Here is a 19,871-nt window from a genome sequence, read left to right on the forward strand (position 1 = left end):
GGGATAGCTCCAATCTTGAATTGGTTAAGCAGAAGAAATGGATGGAAGGAGGATCCAAAGAGAAACATTGAAGGCCCTCTCACAAAAAAAGATAAGAACTCATTTTACACATTGTTGAAACATCCTGAAAGTTATTTGTTGTGTTTAGAAACTTGTTGAACTGTCATTAGAGTTTGTTTCGACTTGTTGTTCATTTGTTATTCGGTTCAGCTGTGTTTCTATGTGTCCTTAGTTCCCATAATCAGCCTCCTGTGTGTAAATATTGTGTCAGTCTCCCTTTGTCCCTCCCTAGTGTTAGTCGCGGTCCCCTCGTGTTTCATTGCCTCAGTAGTTCTGTTTCCTATAGTTTTTCCCCAGTATAGGTTTTGGTTTGACTTTTTCAGTTCCCTTTGTCAGTCTTTGTATTTGGTATTTCCTCATCAGTCTCATCACTTTCCTCTGCAGAGAGAAAACAATAAAAAGACCTGAAGAGACGTCTATGCAAACGCTCTCATTGTGAAAGATAAGTATACATCCATCTAACCTGCGACTCTGTCACAACTCTGATCAGCAATTCTTTCAGCTTTGTCTGTTTTGATGATGTTATTAATTGTTATTATCCTTTATCCAGTTAACTTTCAGAGAGGAGCGGAGGGAGGAGTGAAGCCAGCGTGCTCTGTAAACTCTCATTTAAAAAAAGATAAGTATATATTGATTTTATATTATTATGACAGCTCCTCCTCAGTGAACACTTCCTCTAGTTGCTGAAATCATTTACTAATTTTATTCTTCCCATTTGTCTTTTGTTTTTCAGAGAAAACAGAGAGGAGACAAGGTGACATTAAGACCTAAGACAGGACGGATTGAACCCTTTCTCGTAAAAAGATAAGTATTCACTCTGCTTTTAATCATAATATTGATAAAGATCTAAAATTCTGCTTACCTGGTTGATAAAGTTACTAAAATGATTCCCTCTTTACTGTCATTTGTCCTTTAGAGAGAAGATGAGGAGAGTGAACGTCAGCAAGAATGAACAAAGTGGTAAGTAGTAAATAGTGTTTAAGGTTGTTTCTAAAATATCCCAAATATTAAAAAATCTTTGAGGTTTTAACTTTTATTCTTTCTTTTCTGCCTCTTGTTTCTAACTGTCAGGAAAAAGAGCGAAGATGAGAAGAAATTCCACACAGAAGATTTTCCCCCAGTAAAATGGTAAATATATTCATCTTGTTATGACATTTGCTCACAATAACCAGGAGTGTTCCCGTTGTTCTGAAGTGATTCACTCTCATTTGGTGTTATTTGGTGTTTGTCTTTGAAAGGAGAGGAGCAGTAACGACACTGGGAGACAAACAACAGGATGATCCAAAGACAACTGAGAGTGTTCAGAGCAGCGTGAACGGCCGTCACCTGAGAGCAAGACAGTCCTCGGGCCTTTGTGGTTCCCTCCAGGTACTCCAGCTTCATCCCACAGTCCACAGAGATGCAGTTAGGTTGAATGTGAGTGTGAGTGGTTGTCTGTTTCTCTGTGTTAGACTGACCTGTCCAGGTTGTACCCCCGCCTCTGGCCCCATAACAGCTGGGATAGCTCCAATCTTGAATTGGTTAAGCTGAAGAAATGGATGGAAGGAGGATCCAAAGAGAAACATCAAAGGCCCTCTCACCAGCTTTCATTTATTAAATTTGTCTTTACTGAACGATTTCTGGTGTCTATTTGCATTGATACTCAGACAACAGCTCCTCTTTCTGTTTGTGCTGGAAGATTCAGGCAAACACATATTACATATATAGATTGTTATGATATGACTCAGTTTCATATTTAGTGCTATATGATAATGATAAGGTCCAGTTTAATAGCATTGCTAGTGTCTAATGAAATGAACACGTGATTTTCAGATCCAGCAAAGTGAATATTTTTCACTGTGGATAAATTACATGGAAACGTTTAATGAGTCATCAGCTATTTCACTACAAAGATGATGTGATTAAAGGTTCTCATACATGCAGGTCAGAAGTTTTGCTCCATCCTGGATGTTAAATGCTGATCAATGTTTACACATATCTGCACATTTCTAACAGCTCATTTCACAGGTCATCAGTCTCCTGACTCCATATGCAGAGTTTTATCATCACGTGTTCATGGCAGACAAACATAATTATGAATTCTTGTTTTAGTTCCATTCAGTCACTCAACATCAGGTGTCTGCTTGTCCTGAGCTGTGAGAACTACAGTGAGTTGCTTTCCTCTTTAGCTTAGTATTAATAAACCAGGTCGTAGGTGGGCACCTGCATCAAGGAGTCAAGAAGCATATTTTATTGTTTAACGGTGAAAATAATGGATTGTTGTTTATTTGTTTAATGGAAAGACTGAAAGTGCGGCCTGGTGTTGACTTACACTTATTCAAAGTGATGAAGTACCAACAGATACTAAAAGTCACAGCCTGAAACACGTCAACTGCTTTATTATTTCTAGTTTTAAATAAACTGTAAGAACAATGTGCAACAACAAGGAAAAAATCCCTTAAATAAAACAGTACCTAGTTCATATGTTTTAAGTTCTAACTACTAAATAAAATACAAAAAATATCAGAGAAATGCTTCAGTACTGTAAATTCATAGAGGTAGGTGCAATAAGGGAACATGATTTGTAAATCAGTTGAATAATTAAGTAGAAGAATTTGTTCTGAAAACTGTAAAACTGTGTAAACTCTTTGGTAAAAACAGGAAGAATTACATTTGAAAATGAATGATTGGAATCCAAACATTTGACTTTTGTTTTTCCTCAATACTCCATCCTCCTCTTAACATTTTTGTTTTCCAGCTTTTTTAGAGGGAAAATCATTTATTACATCACTGCAAGAAATCTGATGGCCAACTTTGTTGTTAATACTTGTTACTGTCGGTCCACTCAGTCTTTCCTGTGCTGTGGAAGGTCTGTGGTAGTTGTTTAAGTACACAGTGAAGGGCAGGTGATGCTGCCGTCTCCCTGTCAGCTGTGTCCTCTCATCTTCAGAAGTCTGGACTCGTGAGCGAACGTGCCAAATAAGAACTAGCAAGTATGCATGTACGATCTCTTTACTTGGTACTGAGAGATGCCATCTAAAGGAATCGACTCTGGATTAAAGCAGCGTTTTAACCGTTTCATTGTTAGCCCCGCCCCCTAACTCTGATGGGTGAGGTTGACGGATGAAATAAATTCATCATGCAGTGCATCACAGTAAACATGGAAAAAAATAATAATTAATTTTTCCTAAAAATGAATGAGTTGGTTTTAAATGAATTAACATTTTAATTATATATAATATAATAACTCAGCATTTTTCTAGTTAGGTTCATTTGGACATCGAGCAGCAATAGGCTTCTTCACCACATCTAAAGGAGAATCACACTTTTGACATAGAGGGAACCTTAACAGGTCTCCTGGCACTGCCATTTCTTGCCATTAAGTAATCTTTGCCATCACTGTTATTTTCTTTAACACTTTTAGTTCTGAGCGAGCTCTCAGTAGCTTAGGCAACTCATTTTTCTTATTTTGAAGTTTAACAGTTTCTTCTTGTCTCTGTTTTAACGCTGCACTAAGCTCACTGTCAGGAGGAGGATTCTTGGACCTTTGGCTCAGTTTGTCTACTTGCTTTGCAACCTCATCCACTCTCCTTTCAAGCTTAGATGCCTCTCTCTGTTTTGTAGTCTGTATTGGAACAGGTTCATCATCATAGGAGGGTACATCAAAAATGGAGTGGGCATGTACAGCTGCTTTTGTAGAATGTTACGCAGAGAGGTGTCGTGAGGGAAACATCAGAACTGGTATGGCTGGAGGGCTAGGCACCAGCGCAGTATGCTCGCATTTTGATGTTGCTTGGAGTGCATCCACACCAGGGGTCTGTGATCTGTCTGAAGAATAAATTCTCTTCCAAGGAAATAATATTTCAACGAATCAATTGCCCATTTGATTGCCAGTCCTTTTTCTAATGTTGAATATTTTGTCTCCCTGTCAAACAGCTTTTTACTTAAGAAAAGCATCGGTTTTTCTTCACCAGCTTCTCCCTGAGCCAGTACTGCTCCAAGTCCAACATTAGAGGCATCTACTTGTACAACAAATGGTTTGGAAAAATCAGGGCTTTGCAAAACAGGGGCTTCAGAGATCTGTCTCTTTAAAGATTGTAAGGCATGTTCACAGTCATCATTCCACATCACTTTAGAAGTGTGTTTTCTCGTGAGATCTGTAAGAGGGGCTGCCAAGGTTGAGAAATGGGGAATATACCTCCGAATAAACCTCTGTGCCTTTGCAGCGTTTTTCTTTTTGCAGCATTTTTCTTTTTGCAAGTGTTTTCTGAAGTTGCAGTCCGTTTGGCCTCTCAGGGCCACCGTAGAATACTCATAATACACAGTAAAGATTGGACAGCTACTGTGTGCGTGTGTGTATGTGTGTGTGTGTGCGTGCCCATTCTTTTTCTCTGCCACTAGATGGTGATGATGTTCATACTTTGTGACTTTTGACTTGTTTCACAAACCAAAGCCAATTTCAGGAGTCATTCCACTTTCTTCAGTTCAGGAGGCTCATGAGACAGTGAAAGGAACCAAACACTTAATATAACAGGTTCATTCCAGCTTCTAGGCAGTTTTATCAATAAAATGCTTGTATTCTGCTAATGTTTGCTGATCGTTCCTTAAAGGTCCCACAACAGCACACGATCCTTCATTTTCTAAAGAATAAGTAAAACACAATCTAAAAAGGGAACTATGTTTACTGTCTCAGTTGCTTTCAAACAGCAAGACTTGGTTCACTGCATTTTTATCTTTAAGAGAAAACATTTAGGGAATAGTGCTGTGTTGACTCGCTCTTGAACAAACTATAAACCATCCACTTTCCAAGAATAGCTCAATTTGATCATTGTTCTGCACGAGTCGATAATCTGAAGCACTCATGCCTCATATGGACAGATATTTCTGAAGGAGACAGGAAAGACAGGAACCTATGCCATCAACAAAATTATACCATACCATAAAATAAAAAGAAAAAAACACAGCCTCATTGATATTGCCTGTTCTATCAGATCCAGGACGGGTGCACTATGAAGGAAAAAATATGTATTGATGGGGATAGTTTTAGTGTCAGATGAAAGCGATACAGTCCAAAGCTTCAGCATTAACATAATACATAATACATCTACCCATCATAATACACTCATCACCAAAAGGAAATGACTGTGATTAGACTGGATGTGACTTGAATGAAAACTGTGTTGCTTGTTCCATTCTGGTAGATGCAGCGTTTTTTTTGTTTGTTTGTTTGTTTGTTTGTTTGAGAACAGCAAAATACAAATACAGTATAATTTTACAAGTGCGAGAGTTTCCAGCGTTTCAGAGACATATATAAAAAAAGAGAGACATCCCACCGATATCAAACCGCAGCGTAAAGCTCCACCCACCCAGTGCGCTCTTATTAAAGAATCGAGCACAGCCACAAGTCTTCCTGTTTCGGGAAAGTCGCTGTGTGGGCCGAAGCGCTTCGTGTTTGCAGAATATTCTCCACGTATTTACAAGACAGGACTCCAGTGAAGCGACACAGCTCTCACAGTCTGTTCTTAGAGGTAAGTTCCCAGTGTGCGTTTGTTTAAGCAGGTCATCGGCTCACTGACATGACAACTTTAACATGTATGACAACAATCCGGGTGCTGTCACATTGAAGTTCTACGAGCTGTGTTTCTGTTATAAAATGAAATATATCCATGTGGTGATGAGACATTTGTGCTGTTTTTAAACTCCGACCACAGGAAAGTGAAAGTCATGGTTGGAGGGGCGTGGCACTGGTCGCACTGTCAGCCGTATCCATAAGATGTGATCATCACTATCACCACCATCACCAGCACTATGTCCAATCTAGTACCTATCTAGCAGTCTAGCATTATCAGGGACTACAACATCTAGTCCTTTTACTGAATCAGAATTACTACTAATGAGACTAATCCATCGATTCGTTCATCTCTTCTCTCCCGCTTATCCAATTCAGGTTATGACACCTCGCAGGTTTGTCGCAGGGCTGCAGATAATCACTGACACTGACTAACCTAACCCCACTAACTGGTTGTCTTCTTGTGGGAGGAAGCTGTTGAGAACCCACACAGACAGGAGAGAATGCAAACTCAATCACAAGGGCCCTGGCCAGGTGGTGGATTCAAACCTAGGACATTCTTCCTGTGAGGATAGTAGTAATAATAGTAATAATATTATTATATGAATAGTAAAGATAACCACATTCATTGATGTGATTACATTATCTGATGAGTTTCACGGGGAAGATTGTACAGCAGATATAAAAGTGTTTGCATCACCTTTTCCTTAAATGTTTTTGTTTCACAGGTGCGATGATGAACTGTTGTGGTCTGCTAACATTCGAGAAAGAACCAGGTACTGATATAAAATAAAGAGACTGTATTCACCAGAACCTCACTTCATTATTAAAATCTTCATGTATACTTATTTCTTATAACAGTTTCATGTGGCTAAAATGTAACATTTTTCACTAGAATATATGAGTGTTGTGTTTGTATCACAATTCTGTTTGTCTGTCAGTTCCTCTGAAGAGCATTGAGGTGGAGCTGGAGGTGAGGGACCATGTGGCTACAGTGGTCTCCACTCTGAACTATGAGAACAAGGAGGACAAACCATTAGAGGCTGTTTTTGTCTTCCCTCTGCCTGGAGATGCTGCTGTCTGTCATTTCAGTGCTCAGATTGGACAGACACAGATTGTAGCTGAGCTGAAGGAGAAACAGAAGGTGAGCTGGACAGTAAATATAACCTGATTATAAGTGAGCTTCAAAATAAACACAGTGAATGTCACTGACATGTGTCACCTGTGCTTCAGGCTCGTGAGGAGTATGATGATGCTCTGAGCTCCGGTCAGCAGGCCTTCCTATTGGAGGAGAGTGATGAGAGTCCAGATATATTCTCTCTGAGTGTGGGCAGTCTGCCTCCAGGAGAGAGCGCCTCCATCAGGTTGGAGTACGTCACTGAGCTGGCTGTGCAGGCTGATGATGGTCTGAGGTTCTGTCTGCCTGCTGTGCTCAACCCTCGATACCAACCTCAGGGTAGGACAACTTCAGAATACTTGGACCAGAAATGCTTCAATGACACAAATGAAAAACCACAACACCAACGAGTCATGGCAGATGGCTGAAACTGGTTCTGTTGGAGGTTTTCTGTTGAAAGTCTGTTTTTCATTCTCACTGTTGCCAAATTATTGCTCATATTGGGTCATGTTGGGGTTTCTCTGTATTATTGCAGCATTTAGAGTATAAAGCACTTTGAGGTAACTGTTTTGAGGTTCTTAGTAACGTAAAGGATTTCAGTGTAAGCAGCCTCATTAATTACAGTATATTTTACCTGATGCTGTGTGCAGGTAGTGAAGGTGCAGGTGTCCAGGTGACTTCTGTTCCAGCCTCTCTGGTGCCCTACAGTCTGTCTTTTTCTGCCCGAGTGTCCTCTCCTCGTCCAATCTCTAAAGTAGAGTCCAACTGCTCCCTGGACCCTCTGCAGTACCTCAACACTGATCAAACCCAGGCCACGGTAGGTAGAGTGCTGATGTGTCTGCTGTGTGTGGTTGTTACTTCTTACTGAGGAATAAATATGAATGTGTTTGTGGTGTGCAGGTCAAGCTGGCTGCAGGACACAAGTTTGACAGAGATGTTGAACTGCTGATTTATTACAAAGACGCCCACCAGCCCACTGCTGTGGTGGAGGCAGGACAGGCCTCTGCTGAGCCGGGTGAGTAACATTAGTGTTGTTATTAGCTTTTTAGTAAAAAAATATCATTATCCATATTCTTCAGCTCAAGAATGATATTTGTGATCAGAAACATACACTGGTTGTGGGCGTGACTGTCATGGTAATTTTGGACTTTTAATGATCTTTGAACTGGGTTTTTTTTCCAGAGTGGATTTATTGTCCAGCATAGATCTTTAATGAATTTGGAAAATAAGAATTGTTAAGCTTGCATAAGTTTGAATGTATTTTGGATTTTCTCTAATTCATTCATTCAAGTTTAAAGTTTACAGTGGTCTAAAAAAGTGTTTGCCCTCTTCCTGATTTCCCTTTTTTTTTTTTTTTTTTTAGATTGTCACACTTTCAGGTCATCAAACTAATTGAAATATTAGACAAAGACAACAGAAGTAAACAAAAAATATAGTTTCTAAATGAACGTGTTTTATATGAAAGGGAAAAAACCCAAACCTACATCGCCCTGTGTGATAAAGTGATTGACTGACTTTTTAAGGTCATGTCACGGCATCTCAATCAGATTTAGGTCAGGACTTTGACTAGGCCGCTCCAAAGTCTTCATTTTTTTTCCTTAAGCCATTCACAGGTGGACTTGTTGTTGTGTTTTGGATCATTGTCCAGCTTGAGGTCACGAACAGATATCCAGACGTTCTCCTTCAGGATGTTTTAGTAGAATTCATGGTTCCATTTACCACAGTGAGCCTTTGTCTTGTTTTTTGTCAGCAGTGGTTTTCTCCTTGAACTTTCCTGTAAATGCTATTTCATTTTTTTTTTTTAAATTTTTTATTGTTGAATCATGAACTCTGACCTTAACTGAGACATGAGACAACTATGATTTCAGGAAGGGGACAAACACTCTTTCATACCACTGTACATACAGCTTAAGTACATACAATCACTTAAATCTTTTACTGAGTGGTGCTTAAGGTTCTGCAATTTCTTTAAACTTGACAAAGCCTGTTAACTTCTCATTTGTGATCATGATTGACTACAACTGGTACAGACATGGAAAAAATTGTTGGGATCCTTTGGTCAATGAAAGAAAAAAACTCACAATGGTCACAGAAATAACTTTAATCTGACAAAAGTAATAATAAATAAAAAATTCTATAAATCTTAACCAATGAAAGTAAGACATTGCTTTTCAACCATGCTTCAACTGAATTATTTAAAAATTAAATTCATGAAACAGGCCTGGACAAAAATGACAGTACCCCTAGAAAAGAATGAAAATAACGTGACCAAAGGGACATGTTAATCCAAGGTGTGTCCACTAATCAGCATCACAGATGTCTACAATCTTGTAATCAGTGAGTGGGCCTATATATAGGACTCCAGGTAGTCACTGTGTTGTTTGGTGACATGGTGTGTACCACACTCAACATGGACCAGAGGAAGCAAAGAGTTGTCTCAGGAGATTAGAAAGAAAATCATAGACAAGCATCTTAAAGGTAAAGGCTATAAGACCATCTCCAAGCAGCTAGATGCTCCTGTGACTACAGTTGCACATGTCATTCAGAAATTTAGGATCCATGGGACTGTAGCCAGCCTCCCTGGACGTGGCCGCAGGAGGGAAATTGATGACAACTCAAAGAGACGGATAATCCGAATGGTAACAAAAGAGCCCAGAAAGACTTCTAAAGAGATCCAAGCTGAACTTCATGCTCAAGGAACATCAGTGTCAGATTGCACCATCCGTCGTTGTTTGAGCCAAAGTGGACTACATGGGATACGACCGAGGAGGACACCATTGTTGAAAACAAATCATAAAACTACCAAACTGCCAAACTACATGTTGACAAGCCACAAAGTTTCTGGGAGAATTTCCTGTGGATAGATGAGACAAAAATTGAACTTTTTGCCAAGGCACATCAGCTCTATGTTCACAGATGGAAAAATGAAGCGTATCAAGAAGAGAACACTGTCCCAACTGTGAAAGATGGGGGAGGCTCGGTTATGTTCTGGGGCTGCTTTGCTGCATCTGGCACAGGGTGTCCTGAATCTGTGCAGGGTACAATGATATCTCAAGACTATCAATGGATTCTAGGGAGAAATGTGCTGGCCAATGTCAGAAAGCTTGGTCTCAGTCGCAGGTCATGGGTCTTACAACAGGACAATGACCCAAAAGACACAGCTAAAAACACCCAAGAATGGCTAAGAGGAAAACATTGGACTATTTTAAAGTTGCCTTCTATGAGCCCTGACCTCAATCCTATTGAGCATCTTTGGAAGGAGCTGAAACATGCCGTCTGGAAAAGGCGCCCTTCAAACCAGAAACAACTGGAGCCGTTTGCTGAGGAGGAGTAGGGGTGGGGGAAAAAATCGATACTGTGTAGTATCGTGATATTTTGTTTGCTAACAATGTATCGATACAGGGACAGCAGAAATCGATATTTTGTTACAAAAAAAGTTTTTGTGGACTGGAACATACTCTGACTTCAGAGCATGTTGATCAGCTCCTTTTTCTGAGCAAGAATCCTGACATTCCTTCACTGTCCAAATATGTTTAACTTTTTTTTTTGGCAGCAATAAATATGACAGTTTACTTATTTTAATTTAAGACATGTTTTATTTTAATTAACTTTTTTATTTAATGTAAAATTATATTTGGTTTTAATTTACTTTCAAATTCTTCAGTTGCTGAATGGGCTGCATAGTTTTCAGAAATTGCATAGTTCAGAATAGCTATAATTGTACCAGATGGTTGCATTCAGTTAAGTTGGACTAGACTGTAATACAAACCGTTCAAGTTTGTCAACAATAAAACTGACTGAAATGAGAGAAAGACTGAGCGTGAGACTTTGATATTAGATAAAATGAATATTGATAAAGTTTACCTTTATGTACAGAATCTGAATATCGCAAAATATTTTTAAAAATTGCAATAATATCGTATCGTGCGTTAAGTATTGTGATAATATCGTATCGTGGGATGTATGGTGATTCCCACCTCTAATGAGGAGTGGGCCAAAATACCTGCTGAGAGGTGCAGAAGTCTCACCGACAGTTACAGGAATCGTTTGATTGCAGTGATTGCCTCAAAAGGTTGTTCAACAAAATATTAAGTTGTGGGTACCATCATTTTTGTAAATAATTCAGCTGAAGCATGGTTGAAAAGCAATGTCTGACTTTCATTGGTTAGGATTTATAGATTTTTTATTTATTATTACTTTTGTCAGATATAAGTTATTTCTGTGACCATTGTGAGTTTTTCTTTCATTGACCAAAGGGTAGCAACAATTTTGTTCACATCTGTAGTTACTCTTTCTCATCAAGTTATTTGTTGCGACACCACTCATTGGCCTGACCAATAATCATAACAATGGGAAAAAAATCAAAGAAAGTCAGTGAAAATCTAAGGAGGAGAATTTTAGATTTGCATAAACGAAACACCTGCAAATTCTAGGTTCAAACAACTGCATGTATGTAAAAGTTTTTTTGGATGTGTCACCACTTTAATAAGTTCGAAGACAGACCTAAACTCTTAATTTTAAGAAATTAGTTGAGATCTTCAGGAACAACCCAAGTATCACTAATTTTCAATTGTAACATAAACTTTACATTTCTGGAACAAAAAAAAAAAGCTCCTTACATTTGACTTAAATTTGCAGGAGTGAAGGAGAGGCTTTCAAATATAAGAACAATGTACCAGCTGTCAAGCATTGTGGTGGGAACATCATGCTTAAACTGGTCATATCTGAGCCTGTTTGCATAATTTTGACCCTGTGTGAATTAGAAAAAGTCAAAAATAATGTTACCAAAGATGACTGCATTCTCATTTTACCCTCAAACCCCCCCCCCCCCCCCCCAGAGAAGTCAAAAGCCAAATGACAATCATTTACATGATAAGTGAATATAAACCACAACTACAAACATGGTGGTGTTATGTGAAGGCTGTGTGCAGGCAGGATAGGAGGACTGATGGACCCAAAAGTTCAGACTTTAAAAACAAAGATTTATTACTAAATGACAAAAACAGAAAATTGGCTAAACTGGGAATACAGAAACAGAAACTAAACTGGCAGGCAGACGGACGGAACACACAGCATGAGATAATGGAGAAAACACAGGGCTTGAATACAGGGGGCAATCAGGGAATGGAAGACAGGAGGGAGAGACACAGCTGGGACAAAACCAGACACATTAACATAAGACACGGACCTTCAAAGTAAAACAGGAAACCCTGACTGAACTTACAGACTACCAAGCTGACACTGCAACAGAGGGAACACATAGATGTGGGCAGACACAGACTGGTCACAGAACAGAGGGAGTCTGGAACCAAAGCTTAAGACTACAAAATCACAAACCAAGATGAACTGGAGGAATAGAAATGTAAAACAGAAACCAAAACCCTCACAGTCGTAAACCAAGACGAGAACACAAAATAAAGGTGCAATACTGAAAACACTGTTAGGTACCCCAACAGTTGGAATATATAACAAATTGTAAACTTGACATTTTTCGGTCCTTTCATGTGTTTCAGACTCTCTGATGGGTGATCCAATGGTGATGGTGAGTCTGTACCCTGAGTTCCCCCAGTCTGTGATGTCTTCAATGGCTTCATGTGGAGAGTTGGTGTTCTTAGTGGATCGATCTGGAAGTATGGACTGTGCTACCAATAACAGTGAGCAGCGGGAATCTCGGATCAGCAGTGCCAGGGTATTTATGATGTGGTGTTAGAGTTATAAAACCTTTCCTCTCACACAGTGGCCTCACCATCTTCTCCCTCTTTCCTGAAGGACACTCTGCTCCTCCTGTTGAAGAGCTTACCAATGGGCTGCTATTTCAACATTTACAGTTTTGGGTCCAGTTATGAACACATCTTCCCGTGAGTGATTCAGTCCATAAAACTGTGCTTCAGTCTATGATGTCACTTGTGTGTAAAGTGTGTAATAAGATATCTGCCCTAGTTACACCAGATAATGCATTTCTAGAATACTTACAGCTCATTTAGGTAAGCTGCTGTTATGTTATGGTTCTCACAGGCAGTTTTGAAAATGCATGAGTGAAACTCATTAAATTACAATGTAGAATTTGGCAGTGCTAAACAGCCATCAATCACTTATTGTCAAGGTTTGCTGTGTGGCAGGTTGGACCCAAACGCAGGACTCTAAGATGGAGTATTTAACTGGAAGGCAGCAGCTTTTATTCACTGGCAAAAGCAAACTGAGAAACACAAAATATGAGCACTAGAAATAAAACAAAAACTCAAACTAGGAAGAATGACCTAAACTGGGAGTGCATGACATAACAAACATGACACACAGCTAATGCGGAGGAAACGACAACTAACAGAGAAAAATACAGGGCTTATATACACCGGGGAGTAACAAGGGAACGGGAAAACAGGAGGGAAGCACAGCTGGGGCTAATCCGACATAACAAGACACAGGAAGCAAAGCAGGATACATTGACATAGGACACGGACTAAACACGGCAGGAAAGAGGAAACACGGCACATAAGCAAAGACACAGACTCAGAGACACGGGCTTCACACAGAGACATGACTGACTCTGTAACAAAGGGAACATGGAGACAAGGGTGATTAGACATGCGACTGGGGACTAGGACAGGCACAGAGAAAACATGGGGGCAGAGACTAAACACAGACCAAGAAACATACAAAGTGAGGAAGAACTAAGATCACTAAGCACAAACGAAAGATAACCAAAACCAGGAATAACAATCAAAGAATATTAAACCAAGAGCTGAAACACAAACACTGGGTCAGAGAGCCAGTACTGTGACACTTATGTGTATCTCATGGCAGTAAGAGTGTGGAGTACAGCCAGAAGACCATGGAGGAGGCTCTGAAGAAAGTTGAGGAGATGAAGGCTAATCTTGGAGGAACACAGATCCTGGAGCCCTTCAAACATATTTACAGCCAGCCCTGCATTCAAAATCAGCCCAGACAGGTAACACACACACGCACACACACACACACAGTGTGTGAGTTTATATTAATAAACTGATAGGTAAATTAAATAACACTGATTATGTATTCACCATGATATCTGCAGCCATTGTTGGGTGTTCCTGGTCTGCCACAAAGCAAATATGGTTGAAATATGGTCTCCAAATTTGACAGATCTCAATCCAATTGAGCATTTGTGGGACAAACAAGTCCGATCCACAGAGGCGCGACCTCCTTAAAGGATCTTAAAGATATCACAAGTCACCTTCATGGATCTAGTGGACTCAATGCCTTGATGGGTCAGGGCTATAATGGTAGAAAAAAGAGGGACCAGCACTATATTAGGCAGGTGGTCATAATGTCATGTCTGACTGGTGTATATGTGTTACTTTTAGCTTGTGTAATTTGACCTTACATTTAATTTCTGCCCTCTAGCTGTTTGTCTTTACTGATGGAGAGGTGGGGAACACCAAAGAAGTGATTGATCTGGTGAAGAAGAACTCAGGTTCTCACAGGTGAAACAGCAAAATGATGATGACATGTGCTGCGTACCAAACCTGTGTGTCTTAAAAACAGCTGTTGTGTTGCAGGTGTTTCTCTTTTGGGATTGGGGAAGGGGCCAGCTCTGCTCTCATCAATGGGATGGCCAAGGAAGGAGGAGGTCACGCTCAGTTCATCACAGGGGCTGACAGGATGCAACCAAAAGTAAGACAATAAGTCATAATAACAATTATTAAAAAGGCAATATGATGTTATTAGAGATGGATTGATCCGATATTACGTATCGGTATCGGTCCGATACTGACCTAAATTACTGGATTGGATATCGGAGAGAAATAAAAAATGTAATCTGATCCGAAGTATCACAAAATCACCTCACAAAACGCGCTACTTGGCGTAACCCAGCTCGGCGCATCGGAGCAGTATGTGTCACGTGATAGAGCGGCTGTTGTCTGCGAGACCTGTCAGCGGTCTGTTGAAGCCTCGCTATGCTTCCTAACCACATCTCGGCGAAAACTATCCCAGAGAAGTAAAGCAAGTGTGTAAGTTCATCCCTGAATGTTTGCATAGTATTTTCACGTTAAACTTAACAACTGATATATTGAGCCACAGCTGGACTGGTTCCATATTGAGGTGAAAAGGAAGCGATTTGTCCCGTACTTCAGCTAGAATTAAAAAATAGACACAAAGCTGGAGTTATTCTGTCTTTGCTGCGCAGTTGCATCTACTTCTCTCATTCACTCCCCCTTCCTCTCCTGTTATTACTTCAAACATGAAACTGATCAATGATCAGCTGATCGGCTTTTCTACCGCAAGTCCCGTCTTTCTTGTTTGTTTATCGCCCACTTTGTGCTAGAAAGAGGAGACCAGCGGATAAACAACAGCAGCACGTTTAAGCGTAATAAGCTGTTGTTAGAATTTATTTAATATTACTTTCTAGTATCAGCTGAGGTTTGCTTGAGCCACAGCTGTAAAAGCTGCTGGTCATGATATCCGTTTGGTTATCTGGTGAGAGGGAAACATGAAGATGAAACCAGGAGATGTTCTTACTGAATCATCAGAGCTGAACAGGTGATGGAGAAACAGGTTTACCTTTTAGGTGACATGAATGAGTTGAAGGGAAGGGGGGCACAAAGAAATATTTTTCTTTGTTATGTCATTTAAAAACTTTGAATAAATAATTATCTGAATCTTACAACAAAAGTGGTCATCTGATTAAATGTATAGAAATCCATTATTGTATATAGTAACTATTAAGTCTAATATACCCTAGTAAGCTATACTACCTTTTCCTTTGGGAAGGTACCAGTCTGCAATTCTGTTGAAGAAAGATGTTGAATCTATTTAATTATTGTAGAAAAATAATTGATTTCTGTGCAGTTGTTTTACACTTGCATTAAATTAAAGTTGATTACATCGATTAAGGGCAGGGGGTGGTTCCCTAATATTTTTTGCTGGGAGTTGGCAACCCTATTAGTTAGGTAGGTAAGTACTCTTTAAAATACCAGAATAGGGAGGATGGTGTAGGTTTAAGTTTATTAGATTGATCAGTGTTGCTGAACTATGAAATATTTTGGGTGCAGTGTATTTTTTGCACACAGGTATAACAGAATAGTTTCAGTCTCTTGTTTTTTAAAACTTGAGTATGAACTTATACAAAATGCAGCAAGATATTTATAAAAAGCTGTTTTATTGATTACAAAATACGCTATATCGGATTCATATCGGTATCGGCAGATATCCAAATTTATGATATTGGAATCGGTATCGGACATTAAAAAGTGGTATCATGTGATCTCTAGATGTTATTATTTGGACAGAAGACATAATTTCAAATAAACATAAATGCATAATTGTTTTCTAATTCTTGTTGTTGTCAGGTGATGCAGTCACTGCGATTTGCTCTGCAGCCAACTGTGGTCGACATCTCAGTCACATGGGATTTACCAAAGGAAGTGTCTGTCACTGTCCTCTCTCCACCGATCACAACACTTTTCCAGGGTCAGAGGTCACTGATTTATGCCCAGCTCACTGGACAGGTAGGAGCAGCAGTCTCTCATGTTGTTGTTTAGGTATTTGATGACAGTAATTAACGTGACTTCTAACACTGTAATTCTGTGTCAGAGCTCAGAGGCAGCAGAGGGCTGTGTGACGCTGAAGTACAGTCTGGCAGGTCATCGCTCTGAGAACCAGCTGCACTTCAGTCTCAGACCTGCAGAGGACACTGGGTACAACATGTTTAATGTAGAGCACAGTGCTCTGTGGGTCATGACCATGAATTGAAACTAAATGCAGCAGGGGTGTGTGGTTGGTAGGATGGAGAGGTGGAGCAGAATGGTTTCAGGTGCTGTGCCACTTGTGAAGAGCAGCACAGCTCTGCTGATTAACCTCTCTCCTCATGTAGTTGGTGCATGGCTGAAGGCGAGAGTTCAGGGTGTCACAAACTACTGGTTTTCTGATTTTCATGAGCTAAAATCATCAAAGCTAAAGCAAAAAGGGCTTGAAATATTTACTCTGAACTTTTTCAAGATATCTTTATGGTTATAGATATTCTAGCATATGCTCCAATGGAACCACTGTTCTTGGGGGGAGATTTTAGTAAATGTCCTTTGACTGAGTGAATAACTTCCAGTATCCAACAAGATGAGAACAAATGTAAACATACGGCACTATCAGAGGAGCTAATCGTTGTTGTTTTTTTTGTCAGATCACTGTACGATTCACTTGGTCCCCACTTATTAATCAGCCATAAAGAAAGATAAACTGAGTTGTTCCAGTCTGGACTCTAAACTGCAACTGAGGGACTGCTTTGACTGCATCAGATGCTGCCTTTTTACATGTTCCTCACTGTGTGACCCCGAAGAGGACACAGTGGTGTTAAAAACAGTAAAATGACTGGTAAACTAATATACTATAATAACACAGTAACACTGTGTGTTTTCCTTCTTATCTGCAGACTAACAGTCCACAGGTTGGGTGCTCGCACTCTGATTCGTTCCCTGGAGATGGAGGAGAGAGAGCACAGAGGACAGCAAGGTGGAGGAGTGAAGGAGAAGGTGGTGCAGCTCAGTGTCCAATCAGGAGTGAGCAGTTCTTTCACTGCCTTCATTGCTGTCAACATAGACAACGGAGAGGCGATCCAAGGACCTCTTGTGCAGAGAAATATTCCAACAGCACGTGAGTTTTTTTCATTGTCAGGGATTCTAACAGCTAGTCCATTTACTGGATCAGAATAACAATGAGAAACCCCGTCCAGTTAATTTTTTTAAAAAGCAAAACTAAAACTGTCACCAACATCTGAAGCTAAAAATAGCTGAGCATCAACGAAAGGAATACTATTATGATGCTATGAGGAGAATATCAGAGTTAGTCCAAGGAACACCAAAGCACAACTTATTGGTGAACAAGTTAATGAAGCAGTAGATGCCTACGGGCTACTGTGTTCTCCACAGAGCATTAGAAAGTAAAAAGCTGAATGGAAGTACAACACACATCTGCCGGTCTATGATATCGTGTCTTTTTCATCCTATATAGTGGCAATGGATTGCTTGTTATCATCATCAGCATATAGAAAACGTAAGTACAAACCTGAATGAATGGCAGTGGAAACTATTTTTTGCATGGAGGCATGCTTGTGTCTCTGAGATTTAATAGATTTATATTGTACATATAGGTGTGAATGACATCACCACAATGGTAATGTAAAGGGCAGAGAGACACAAAAGGGCAGTGTGTTTTCAGCAGTCTTTTTTTAAATTAGGTTTTTATTATTTTGAATTTTGATGCATGCTTAATCATCCAGATAAAGAAATCCCAGAAAGCTCATTGACCTCATACCGCAGGTGATACCCAGTAGAAGCTACACAAAGTCTGCAGGGTTCAAAAAAGACACATAAACATGGTGTACCTTTAAGACCCACTATCTGTATGATCAACTCAGCCTCATAGTTTCTGGCTTTGGTCTTCAATAACTTGTTAGTCACCCCTAAACACCACAGCCACACCACATCCAGAACTCCTTGGATTTTGTTTAAGGTGAAAGATGTCATTATGGATTCGCATACAAGGGTCAGTACTACAGGAAGAAACATGGGTTCCCACTTTCACCCACTGCAGCCCATTTTTATCTTGAGGAAGTGTAAAAGAAGTGTCTGTCATTCTACCCTGGAACACCACTGGGCCATTGGTATAGGTGTGTGGGTGACACCTGGCTGAAAATCGAATCTTAGGGCAGCTAGCCTTACACTGAGATTTCCATCTGTAAAGACTGGGACCCAACACACTGTTACTGGGACCACTTTCAGGAGGGTTTGTTGAAGTTGCACACATATCGTTTTTACTGTTCGGCAGCCCGTCCACCAACTTTCCAGTTGGCTTCTCTGGTCTCCGGCTTCACTATAAAAAGGAAAAGCCTCGTTAGGACAATCATCACCACCTGTCCCTCCAGCCTTCCTGGCACCGCTCCCTTGAGCTCACTGCCCCACCCCTCCCCTGCAGCTGCAGCTGAGCCACAGGCCACACCTCTGCCACACCATCAGTAATGGGGGACTTTTAAAAATGGATGTGTACCATAACCCATCGCATATGGCTCAGTATTTATTTAGGCAGATGAAGAAGAGAGTGCTGACAAATGCTGACAAAAAAGTGCCAGGATTATTCTACATAGTTAAAGATCATATAAAGCACTCAAAATTAATATTATAGATGGAAAAGTATAAACAGACATGCATGGTGAACAACATTGATTCTGTTTCTGCCCACCATCTTGGATGTGTTAAAGGGTTCATTCACAAAGTTCAGGTTAACAATGAAGTAAAACTGAGGCATCTGCTACTCAGCATATGCAAAGAGGTGTCAGCCTGCTCCAAGCAGGCATTATTGTACCAGTGGACACATCTGAATGGCTGAGTCCTCTAGTGGTGGCAAGAAAACATAAGGGCGACTTGAGACTTTGCGTGGATCTGGGGGAACCTAATAAAAGCGCAATAATGGACGCATTAAAGAAGAACACAATGAACGTTTGCATGCTTTTCTCAGGCCTCTGAAGGATGTTGGTCCGCAGATCTATTCCAGTAAAAGTTCATTCGGGCAGACGCATATTCTATTCCTGGGACGTCATTTCAAAGAAGGGCTTGTGTCCTCACCCAGTCCACCTGACTGCCATCTCTGAAGCTCCTGCACCAAAGGACATGTCTGCACTTTGCTCCTTCCTTGATCGTGGTTCAGCAAATTTTTGCCGAACAGCGCAAGAGTAGTTGATCCACTTGAGAGCTTATTTGAACAAACTACAATGCACCGATGCAGCAAATGAAAGCTTCATTAAGCTGAAAGCAATGCTCCTCTTGGACCTCTTGTGCAGAGAAATCTTCCAACACCCTGTGAAGTTTTTTTTTTTTAAAGCAAACACTAAAAGTGTCCCCCACAGCTCTGAAGATAAAGATCGCTGATCATAAATAAAAGGAATATTATCATGATTAGGACAACATCAGAGATGGTTCAAAGCACATTTCTAATGCACATGTCAGTAGCATTAGAAAGTTAAAAAGATCAATGGTAGTACAAGATACATCTATGCATGTCTATAGTGGAGAGCTGCACCGGAAAAGTCTGTTGCCAGGGCAACTCTATAAATACTAACCTGTCCTGAACTCGTACTTTATCTCCTTTTTTCATCCAACAGTTTCATTAGATTGCTGTTCA

At 40.2% G+C, this 19,871-nt stretch overlaps 1 protein-coding gene across 4 annotated transcripts; it reads left to right on the top strand.

The window, feature by feature from the left end:
- The first annotated feature begins 5,434 nt into the window (after window positions 1–5,434).
- LOC146504318 (von Willebrand factor A domain-containing protein 5A-like) lies at window positions 5,435–18,379 on the top strand. 4 transcript variants are annotated; one of them, XM_085184188.1, is made up of 17 exons: window positions 5,438–5,567; window positions 5,751–5,859; window positions 5,987–6,173; window positions 6,337–6,384; window positions 6,550–6,752; window positions 6,842–7,064; window positions 7,376–7,542; window positions 7,626–7,740; window positions 12,239–12,414; window positions 12,495–12,583; window positions 13,527–13,671; window positions 14,106–14,185; window positions 14,261–14,375; window positions 16,052–16,210; window positions 16,296–16,399; window positions 17,128–17,348; window positions 17,706–18,379. In XM_085184188.1, the coding sequence occupies exons 4-17, from the start codon at window positions 6,342–6,344 to the stop codon at window positions 17,765–17,767; spliced, it is 1,902 nt and encodes a 633-aa protein (XP_085040314.1). In that variant the 5' UTR covers window positions 5,438–5,567; window positions 5,751–5,859; window positions 5,987–6,173; window positions 6,337–6,341; the 3' UTR covers window positions 17,768–18,379. The 4 variants fall into 4 exon arrangements, with proteins under 4 accessions (XP_085040311.1, XP_085040314.1, XP_085040310.1 ...); XM_085184184.1 differs by lacking the exon at window positions 5,751–5,859; XM_085184185.1 differs by lacking the exons at window positions 5,751–5,859; window positions 5,987–6,173 and having other exon boundaries at window positions 5,435–5,567.
- Window positions 18,380–19,871: the final 1,492 nt, after the last annotated feature.

Source organism: Neolamprologus multifasciatus, chromosome 14 (genome assembly GCF_963576455.1).
Source record: "Neolamprologus multifasciatus chromosome 14, fNeoMul1.2, whole genome shotgun sequence".
NCBI classification, from domain to species: Eukaryota; Metazoa; Chordata; class Actinopteri; order Cichliformes; family Cichlidae; genus Neolamprologus; species Neolamprologus multifasciatus.

Excerpts from the sequence above, each read along its gene's own strand:
- LOC146504318 (XM_085184185.1), top strand. The coding sequence starts at position 6,342 with ATGATGAACTGTTGTGGTCTGCTAACATTCGAGAAAGAACCAG. Across the intron at positions 7,741-12,238 it reads ACAGGCCTCTGCTGAGCCGG|ACTCTCTGATGGGTGATCCA; the intron begins GTGAGTAACATT and ends CATGTGTTTCAG. Across the intron at positions 12,584-13,526 it reads AGTTATGAACACATCTTCCC|TAAGAGTGTGGAGTACAGCC; the intron begins GTGAGTGATTCA and ends ATCTCATGGCAG.